The sequence below is a fragment of the Lolium perenne genome, chromosome 7 (assembly GCF_019359855.2).
Source record: "Lolium perenne isolate Kyuss_39 chromosome 7, Kyuss_2.0, whole genome shotgun sequence".
Taxonomy (NCBI): Eukaryota; Viridiplantae; Streptophyta; class Magnoliopsida; order Poales; family Poaceae; genus Lolium; species Lolium perenne.
In genome coordinates this window covers 2,132,012-2,142,772 of record NC_067250.2, presented here as the reverse complement: position 1 = coordinate 2,142,772, position 10,761 = coordinate 2,132,012, and the positions used below count along the sequence as shown (strand labels likewise).

Genomic DNA, 10,761 nt, shown 5'->3' with positions numbered 1-10,761 from the left:
AAATCGGTGTCGCCCTCGAGACGCTTGTCTCATATATATAAGAACACACATATATATAATAACACGCCAATCATCATCTTGCTAAATAGAGGATTGGGCTTTATCTGAGAAGAGCATTCACGTCATCACTAGCAATTCAAACTTTACTAGTAATTTACTTTACCTCTCATTTACTTTCCCGCAAACCATAATCTAGAAAATACAAATATTGGCATCTTTTATTGTTTACTTGTTGAGTTTGCTAATCAAGATCTTCAGCTCCTCGTGTGTTCGACAACATTTTCTATTCGAAAGGTACTACAACTGATCCCCTACACTTGAGGATTATCAAGGTACTTTTCTGGCTCCGCTATCTCAGAGCGTAGCACTATTGGTGAGTTGGTTTGGTAAGGAAAAAAACATACAAGCTATCTTTATTTTTTTGTTTTTGTTTTATTCATTATGGGCACTAAATTTGTTGGTGCCTCTCTTTTACTCTCTATGTCCTGGTTCACAGGGCTCAATTTAAAAAAATATTTATCCCACATTAGCTCTCTTGTAAGACCTGCATGCAATTAATTAGGAGAAGTAACCCCCTCTAATTACACTCCATTTTCCCTTTCTCCTTTTTTTAGCTCACTAGAAACAACTTGATTCATGTGGTTGGGGTGGGAATCGAAACAAGTTTGCCTGCGGGCTAGCTGCATGTGGATGGAAAACACCACTGACCCATACATTTGCCTCCAATAACACGAGAGTGGGAGATGATTGAGGATTAATTAGAGGGGTTACTTTAAATGCATGCATCGCTTGAGAGAGTTTTTAGCGTCCAATGAAAAAACATCTTAGTTCTAATGCAAAACGATTTGAGCCCTGTGAACCGAGATAGAGAGAGTAATTTATGTTCATTGTTTAAAAGTATTTCTACTAAACCTTCAGATTCGGGGAATAATTATCAAATCACAGTTGATGCTATAAAAGATATTAGGAGTGATTCCTTTTTAGGTGATGGAAGTAAGACCCCATTGGACCATTTACAAATGATTGAAAAAATATTTTCATTATTTAAACTTTATGGTATTTCTCAAGAAGTAAAGAGCAAACTGTTTTATTTATCTCTTATCGGTATCATTCTCTTCCGCACACGGACCGTGTAAATTGGGAGCTTTTGAAGAAGGTTTTCTATATAAAATATCATACACCTCTCAAATATTATGGTGATCATTGTCACATATATATTTTTTGGCCTCATCCTGGAGAGAGTATTGCTCAAGCTTGGGGGTTGAAAGATCTCCTACGCAAGAACCCCTATCATAGTTTATCTATAAGCATTCTATCGGTTAATTTATATCTGAGTTTTCCGCAGTGCCATAAGAATTTCTTGGATGATTTTTCTTGAGGAAGTTTTACTATAAAAGTGTTGATGAAGCTTGGAGTTTATTGGACAAAATTTCTGAAAACACCGATAATTGGGATTTAGAAGAAGGTAACAAATCTTTTTTGGAACATGAGTATACTTGTGTGGATAATTTATATTCTTCCCCTTTATTTGTTGAATTGGTAATACGTTTGGTCTTGATTCTCTTGTTTTGATTGAAATTGCTAAAGATTCTGTGTCTCATGTATCTCTTCCAAAAGAAGGATTTACTGAATACGTTGAGCATGTTAAAGCTATGATTTTTGGTGCCTATGATTGATAAGAAGGTTCTTGTTGTCTCACCTAAAGATCCTAAGCCTTATGTTGAAGATACTCCATTCCCTGCTATAATAAAAAAACAATTTTCTTATAACTATTGTCAATAGAAGCACACAGAGATATTGTACCCGATATGAGAAAGTTGAGGTTTTTCATCAAGTATCTGCACTTACAGAATTAAATGAGCAAGAACCATGTGAAATTTATTTTTGTGAAGATTCAACTGAAGTTGGTAAAGGTAAAGCCACTATATCTGGGAAACCTTTTATATTTGTTGCTATTGGGATTAGTTGTTATCATGGTCTTTGTGATTTGAGAGCGAGCATAAATGCAATACCATATTCATTATATTTAGGAATCATGCATGATTTTGATCAAATACAAATGGAACAAATATGTATGACTATCCAATTAGCTAATAAGGAATAAATTTCTCTTGTTGGTATTGTTAGAAATGCCAAAGTACATGTAGGAAAGATTAAGTATACTTCTAATTTTGTAGTACTTGCTTGTCCACTTTCATCCTATCATATTTGGTAGACTTTTATTACATACCATTGGTGCTGAAATTGATCCTCCTAGAGAAAAAAGTGTTTATAAAACATGCTGGAGAGAAACAAGATTTTTTTTTTAAAAGTTTACTAATAAGCATGTGAATAGAGAATTTTATACTAGAGATGAAGTGAAAACTCTTGCTTATGTACATATCGCTTCATCAGATGTGGTGGAGAGATAAGAGGGAATTAGATTCACACTAGCTGCAGTTGGCCATTGGACGTATAACAGCCTTTGTCAGCAGGTTTCACAAACAGATGACTAGTGACAAGCAAAAATCTGAGTGAAATCGAGGTATGCATTATAACAATGTATATCGGATACTCATTCTTCACAAATAAGATGTCAAGTACAGTACATATGTAGTTTCTGTGTACAGGAAAAATGAAACAGGTACACGGTACACCCTTGGACCAACCCTAATCGATTTCATTATAAGTTAGTTCTACAACCTCCAAACCGACAAAATTTTATCCAGCATGATAGCACACCAGGCAAAGGCAGCTCCACCATGTCAAGAACAAGAGCAGGCAATGATAACCTTCCCCGAGTTTCGATGCGCATGAGCTCTTCTGATGAAGCCAAACCAAACCACTCGTATCGCCAGCAGCAAGGGGTGGCATGAGCTCTTTGTTATGAAGCAAAACCAAACCATCCATATCACCAGCAGGAGGTGTTACAAGTACAAGGAGGCTGCAAACACAATGTCTCTCTTGATCTTGCTGACCGCCTCCTCGAGTTTCGCTTCAAGCTGGGTCTCACCGATCGACTGGGATGCCAGGATCAGCTGCTGCAGGACCTCCTCCAGCCGCCTGATGGCCCTGATCAGGCTGCCTTCGAACACCTGGGTCATCTCCATGATCTGGTGGAACTTGGACCCTCTGGCCCACGAATACACAGCTTCCATCACATCAGGGCGGAAGGAGTTCACAAAAGATTCCACGTCGATCTGGATCTGCCATTACCAAGGCCAAAACAACACAGGTTTCAGCACTGGGCTGCAATTCTATAGCATCAACAATTCAGATGGTCGTTTAGTAGGAAATTTGGTACCTTGCATTCGAGCTGGAGGTTTGCAACCCTTCGCGCGGTTTCCTGCAACTGGTAGAAGAGTAAGTCGAGCTCCTCCCTCGGCTTTGGGGCGTCCTGAAGTTTTTCCTGCCAAACAAAGCAAGAAAGCAGAGCCACCATCTGCTCAACAGTAGCATCCTTCAAAGTACCACTGAACATAAGCTCAGTCAATGTCAGTTCATCAGCTGAGCTGATCTCACATGCCACTTTGCCCTTCACTTCAACTACATCCTCACTGGTGATGTATCTGAAAGAAACAAGAAACCCGATAAGAATGAAACCTAAGAAAATGGAGATTGACAAACAGACAAATTCTTTAAATTCAAAAAAAAATCAACATGATCTTTCATATAATCGTAATACAACCAATTTAAAATTTATGTATCTACATTTTCAATGAATGATGCCGGCATAGCATTGAAGTCAACGACCATTCAATTTAGCAAATTAGTTGAGTTCTGTGTTTGCTTTCATTAGGTGCCCAACCAGAAAAGCTCATAAATTTCTCATGAAAATATTTTCGCAATAAATAAATACCTCACAAGAATTCAACACTGAAGTGCAGAAAAGCAAATGATTTTTGTCTCAAACATGAGAATGTTATATTGCCTAGTTCACTCATATTTTGTATTCACGTTGCAAATTTCTACAAAACGAACACTATTTCTACGAAGCAAGCACGCCAAAGAACAAACGTCGTGTGATGCATTACCCCAGCCTACGAAGAACACGTTTTCGGGCCTTCAGCTCATCCTTGAAAGCTAGAGCAGTCGAAGCACGTATTGTTTTCTTTATGGACTTTATTTTGGATGCTATTTCTTGCTTAGCATGAAACACCTTCAGCTTCTGTTGGATATGGGGAGCACTACGGATGTCATCATGCTTCTCCAATAAGCTCTCAAGAGCTTCTATTCTTCTGGCAGCTTTCCGATAGGAGCTTGATTTCACCTAAACGGAACAAAATTATTAGAGGGAAATAAGAGGAAACCTCACAATATGACATGCATTAGATATTCTTACTTCCATATCTTCTTCTGGATCCAATAGAGGAACCCCATCTTTAGAAAACCTTGAAAGCACTTCTTCAACTTTCCGCAAGGTGTTTTCTCGAGCTTCTACAGGCAAAAGATCCTTAGGTATGTACATTCGAACGCTACTTAGTCCATCGATCTGCTTATTCAGTTCAATTCTGGATTAGAAAAGAAAACCAACAACATTGTGATCTGATAAAGGTTAGAAGATAATAAGTTAACTGGTGAATGGGAAATGTAAATAACCTGAGAAAGTGGCAACGAAATAACAACCGGTTCTCCACGGGATTTGAGAGGTATAATCTTCATAATCTTCTTTCCACTTATGTCCTTGTTTACAGAACATCTGGTGAGGATGTCAACAGTGTAATCATAATCCTCAGGCCTCCTGTCTGTAAGAAGGAAAACCAGAAGTCAGCAGAGACAAGTAGCTACAAACAGCTTCCAGTATTTCCTCCCTCTTAAATGTACCAGCATCAGAATCATAAGTAACCTAGCGTCTTCAGGAATTAAACCAAGACAGGGTGGGATAAAAACAACATGGCCGCCTTATAGTTCATGTGAAACAAACCGACATTAAGCTCCCATAGACAGACTTGTCAGAAAATAGATAAATAATCTATTTAGCTTTGGATCAATCTAACTCCGAAGAGACAAGGTTTTACAGTCATTACTTGGCTTTACTTATGCACTTGGCTGCAGCTAGTACATCTAGACAGTAGTGCCAACGGTAACAGTATCTCTCACAGTTGAACAAAGCTAATTCACATGTGTAAGGCCATATGAAAAATATGTACAACTAACTGATCACAAAGTATGACAATTTTGTTGCAGTGGTTTGTGAGTTTGCATATCTTCTACTTGAGACTAATATTCGATGGAAGATCCATCCAGAAGTGTTTCAACAACAACTATTACGGAATACCACCACTGCCAAACAACTTATGCGAACCCGGTGAACAGAAGAGAAAAAACTAACAAAGAGGAGTATATGTACCTTCACCATTGGTTTTCACCTTTTCAAAGTTTATTATAATTCCCCATGTGACATTTTCGTCAATAGAGAAGGTGGGTTTGTCATCTGTACTGTATTGAACACGAACAAGCCTTCCAGATTGCAAGAAAGGCAGAACATATTTTGGCGAAAGTACAATATCACGGACATCCATCTTTAAAGATTTGTACTGCTGTAAGAGATCATAATAATCCTTCACATTCTCCTCATTTTCAATAATCATGGAACTTCTCTCTTTTTCCAGTTCCCCCACTTGCTTCTGCAGAAAACATAAACAGAGAATGTCAGGAGAAGTTCCTTCCAGGATGTAATGCTTTAGTAGCAGGGTTTTTTTATGTTGTTAATAGTTCTTTTGATGGCAACCAAAAGGCACTGCTATGGTAATTGATAACTTATAACAGCCAGTTTATCAACACAAACTGCTATACTAACTGGTATATACATGCTGGCTAGGGACATCTGGACACCCGTAAAACAGAAGTCACTGCAAGTATGCATGTGGGAAGCACTCAGGAACACAAGAAACACAGTTTAGGTAGCATTCTGAAGAATCTTCCAAACATGCAACCATATCATGCATGGGTAAAGGCAAGTCAAAAACACACTACTGGAGTAGAAAGGACCTCTTTCCTCTCTTCTTTCTTTTTTTTATTTTCATGGAAACAGTAAGACGCTGGGGGGGGGGAGGGGGGTCTGGGAAAGGGAATTGTAGGGAGCCCCTTGCTTTTTTTATGCAAAGAGGCTGATTTGAACCCAGGACCTCCAGGACACAGGTCCTTTCTGCTGCAGCAGTGTGTTTTTGACTTGCTGCAGGTCAGCGCAGCGGCGGACATAGTCCGTGGCGGCCGGTGCAGGTGGATTCTCGCCTGCTCGGCCTGCAGCCCGCGGTGGCCAGCCTGCTGGAGAGCTGGCCGGTGCCCCCCTCCTGCAACAACAACATTCCTAGGCCCCCCCTCCCCTTGCGTGATGGTCTTCTTCAATAACCTACTTCACCATCTCCGATCTGCCCTGCATCAACGGTCTTCGAGGTCCCTGTTCATGGGTCAGGGCCAAATAACCTACTTCACCATCTCCGATCTGCCCTGCATCAAGGGCATTGTTACCTCCTTGGAGGCGTTGGCATGACCCTGATCGGACTTCCTCCTCGAGCACCGGGGGAAACCCCAGGTCCGAACTGCCGGATCAGACAGCGGCAGCATCTCAGCGATATTCCCCTCTTGAAGGTACTGCTTTAGCTGCAATTGGAGTACCTGATGCAGCAGCTAGAGGTTGGCGATGCGTCGCTCTGGCGTATACTGCTACACAGGGCGCGGACAAACGGGGGCGCAACATAGGCCAGCGCCGGCACTTCCTCGGCAAGTGCTACACCAGTTACAGACGAGCCCTGCCTTTCACCTGCTGACTCTATGCACACATGGGTGCGAGGTACGTTAGCCTGGGCAGTACTGGAGGCATAATCGTCCCTGGAGGCATCTGGCAACAGCGGTCGCTGCCCTCTTGCTCCGAGTCTCGACGCCTCGCCATTCTTGGCTGGAGGCAACGCTAGTCGATGCCTAATGTCACTGAGGTCTGTAGTCGAGGGCACCTCCTTACCAAGTTATAGTCACTTGGCGAGGACAGTCGTGTGTGTGTGTGTGCATGCGTGTTGTGTGTGTCCCTCCTTTGTGGAGGTTGTACCCTGATGTTTTCCTGTTCATAAAATGAAACGCATTTTTTTTTGCATTTTCTCGAAAAAAACATGCATGATATGGGCATGTTTGGAAGATTCTTCAGAATGCTACCTAAACTGTGTTTCTTACATTCCTGAGTGCACACATGATCTACGGACAGTAAGAAACCAAAATAATTGTATTACTTTTTTAGTGTAGAGCAGACTTACAAGAGAAGAGATGGGATTCAAAGAACACGCATGTATACCCAAAGCTAAAAGAGATGTTTTCCAGGACAAGGATTAGCTAAAACGATCACCGATGAACAAAGAAGAGACAGAAAGCAAATGCTAAGAGTTTCTTCAAATAAAATACACAGACAATTTCATCTCATCAAACCTCAAGATCAGGGAGAGCTCGATCTGCTTGAAATTGGTAGAATGAATGCCGAAGAAGCTTTTCTGGATCGCCATCCTCAGAGCGCATTTGATTTAACAACATGTTGTAGCTCAAATGGAAGGCACTAATCAAGAAGATAATAATGTGAGAGCCAGCTAAATAGAATAAAAATGTGCATTTAAATAACTCAAGAAAACATAAAAATATAGAAATATAGAAACAGTAATTGAGAAGTGAAGCAATGTTAACTCAGGATTCCAAGATGCAAAGAACTGTCATAGCATGCACATAGGGCATTATCTAGTTTTCACTATAGATATGGCCACCACCATTTTAACTTTTAAGCATAGCATAAACTAAGTCACTCATCAGACTGGGAAGGCGAACCCCAGTCTCAGTCCTGGTCCAGATGGTCTTTCCATTCAAAATATTCAGCCATGATCTATGTATACCATAGTTCTGTAGATGAAAGTAGGAGAAAGAGTACATGATACAGACCTGTTCAAACTATCAGCACCTCCTTTCAGCATCATTTTGGCAGTTGAGGGTTCCATTTTCTCATCTACCATCAATATGCAGATACCACGCTGATCAATACCTCGACGACCAGCACGGCCACTCATTTGGATGTACTCTCCACTTGACAACCATCTAAATCGATCTCCGTCAAATTTTCGTACATTGGTAAACACAACAGTCTTTGCAGGCATGTTCAATCCAATACTGAACGTTTCTGTGGCAAACAGACACTACAACACCAGAATTAAGTGTTAGCAAGAAATTAGAAGTCAACTGCAATGTTACACATATATTACAGATAAAATAAAATAAAAAACTAGTTCCAAATAAGCAATCCATGTCACGGAATAAATACAATAATTACATGAAAACAAATCTAAAACTCTCACTTTCTTTCTATTCAAATTTTACAGTGCTATTGTTCACAGAAGCCTACGGTTATAAAAAAAATCTAGCATACACATTTTGATGCTTCTTGTTCACTACAAAACTATAATACAACAGCAACTATCCTAAGGACCTAAATCCATCATCTGTTCCTATGGTCTGAAACCAAGAGCTATAACCTCACATTTAAGGCACTCAGTTTTAGCTTCAAGCAAGGAAGGGAAAATCTATACTCCACAGAAATAGCACTGTAAAATATTTGCTAATATTGTTATTCCACACATAAATTCCAACAATATGCTAACTATTGGTACACTGCCACACTTTCAACAATATGCTAGTTTTGAGGCAAGGTAATAGCAGCAGCGCAATAAACCATGTGATTGGTAAAATTTGCTAACCTTGATGAGGCCCTCTTGAAAAAGTATCTCAATCACTTCCTTTAGAATGGGCAACAGACCAGAATGATGCACTCCAATGCCGCGTTTCAATAAGGGAAGCATATTTGAAACCTGGGGAAGCTTTTTGTCATCATCTGAAAGCAAATCCATAGCACTCCAGAATATGGTTTCAATGTTCACTTTCTCATCTTCCCCATTCAAGTCCATCTTGGCCATCTACAAGGCAAGTCAAAATCAACAAAGACATTTAATTCCTTGAGCCCCAAAACACTTGTATCTTGTGAATCGACTATCAATCTAGAAACAAAAATTACCTGCATAGCAAGAAATTCACATTCTTTTTTGCTAAAGCTGAAAAGAATCACAGGGTCATATTGACGCTGAATTATCATTTTCACCATCTTGAATATGTCGCTGTCCTCATGAGGTTTCCCTGCCATGACGCCCTTTTGTCGCTTCCCGTTGTCCCTCTTCTTGTCACCGCCACTAGCAGGAGCAAGAACATTCAGAGATTTCTGAAAACTGTCCTCTCTGAACTTGCCATTCTCATCAACTACCAGGTACAAGCCATCACCTCCAGCAGGAAACACATAGTGCTGGAGAGGTGTAGGTCGGTAGTCGGTGTATACTATATGACAAGGTTGCTTATGTACCTGAGAAACAAAACCACACTTCATTATTCAGGATGCACATACGATGAAGGTATGCTTGACCATGTATGCCATTGAATGCCTTACAGAAACTAGATATTTATGTGTCTCACATAATGATACTACTTGTGTTAATTTATTGAGCATAAAACTTTATTACAAGTCCTTATGAACTACCAAAGGCAAGGTAATAACAGAAAAAGGGAGGGAAATGTAGACCAACCTTAGCTACCCAATCAGCAAACTCCTTGGCATTAGGTACAGTTGCGGAGAGGAACACAAAGCGCGAGTTCTTGGGAGCCATGACAATACTCTCCTCCCACACCACTCCTCTCTCCCTGTCACGCATGTAATGCACCTCGTCGAAGATAACCCAAGCGACCTCTCGCATGACCTCCGACCCCTTGTACTGCATGCTGCGCCAAATCTCCGTGGTCATGACCTACATTCCCCAGCACGCTCCTCTAAGTACCAAACAGAACAAAGATATATGCAAAGAGTGAATTCGGACGAAGCTGGTGATCAATCTAGTACCAAGCAAGAGGCGTTCGGCTCGATCGTGACGTCTCCGGTCATGAGGCCGACGTCGGAGAACTCTTCCTTGAACTCCCTGTACTTCTGGTTGCTGAGGGCCTTGATCGGCGACGTGTAGATGACGCGCTGCTGGTTGCGCAGCGACATGGCTATCGCGTACAGCGCCACCACCGTCTTCCCCGCCGACGTGTGCGCTGAGACCTGGTGAATGAATACGCATGAAAGGCAGAGAGCGCTAAATTGCGTGCAGCTTGACAGTGAGAGAAATTGGCCCAGTCCAACAGAGAGGGCAAGTAAAACTGCCAAATTTAACACTGGAATTGCTTGAATAGCTAGACTACGGATAGCGTAATTAGCAGCATTTACCATGACGGACTCGCCGTTGTCGAGGCACCGGATGGCCTCGGACTGGAAAGGGTCGAGCGGGAAGGGGAAGGTCTTGGCCGGGGCCGCGCCCTCGCCGCCGCCGGCGACGATGCGAGAGCCGGAGGTGGACGCGTCGTAGCCTTCGGGGTAGGAAACGTCGTGCACGCAGGCGACGCGCTCGGATGGGGCGGCAGGGGCGGCGGGCGCCGGCGTGGCGGAGTCGGCCCGCGGCGCCTTGAGAGGGGAGCCCGCGTCGGTGGTGGGGGAGTCCGGCGCCTTCCGCTTGAGTGTCTCCATGGCGTGGCGGCGGCGGCGGCGGCGAGGCTAGGGTTTAAGGAGGGGATTGACTCACTGGTTGGTCGCGCGCGAGAGAGGAGCTCGGTTGGTTCGTAAAACAGGACAAGCACTGAAGCTGGGCCCCACCTGTCAGTCACGACCTACGAGATAGGCGTTTTCATGAAGGGAAAGCGGATGATGTACATATGAACTATGCACTACTTTTTCCCTGA

The 10,761-nt window shown here is 42.2% G+C and overlaps 1 protein-coding gene across 1 annotated transcript; it reads right to left on the bottom strand.

The window, feature by feature from the left end:
• Positions 1–2,510: 2,510 nt before the first annotated feature.
• On the bottom strand, positions 2,511–10,624 carry LOC127311690 (DExH-box ATP-dependent RNA helicase DExH9). The gene is made up of 13 exons (XM_051342147.1): positions 10,253–10,624; positions 9,887–10,087; positions 9,576–9,794; positions 9,017–9,355; positions 8,703–8,918; positions 7,894–8,144; positions 7,396–7,519; positions 5,330–5,606; positions 4,579–4,724; positions 4,322–4,471; positions 4,014–4,249; positions 3,284–3,548; positions 2,511–3,185 (listed from the first exon to the last, which is right to left on the bottom strand). Exons 1-13 carry the CDS (start codon positions 10,547–10,549, stop codon positions 2,907–2,909), a joined length of 3,000 nt encoding a protein of 999 aa, XP_051198107.1. The 5' UTR covers positions 10,550–10,624; the 3' UTR covers positions 2,511–2,906.
• Between the last annotated feature and the right edge of the window lie 137 nt (positions 10,625–10,761).

What these genes read in the sequence shown, in the direction of transcription:
- LOC127311690 (XM_051342147.1), bottom strand. Translation starts at nt 10,549, where the DNA reads ATGGAGACACTCAAGCGGAAGGCGCCGGACTCCCCCACCACCGACGCG. An exon ending in TTGCTGATTGGGTAGCTAAG is followed by an intron (nt 9,356 to 9,575) that starts GTTGGTCTACAT and finishes TTTGTTTCTCAG; the next exon opens with GTACATAAGCAACCTTGTCA. An exon ending in TTCAAGAGGGCCTCATCAAG is followed by an intron (nt 8,145 to 8,702) that starts GTTAGCAAATTT and finishes CTGGTGTTGTAG; the next exon opens with TGTCTGTTTGCCACAGAAAC.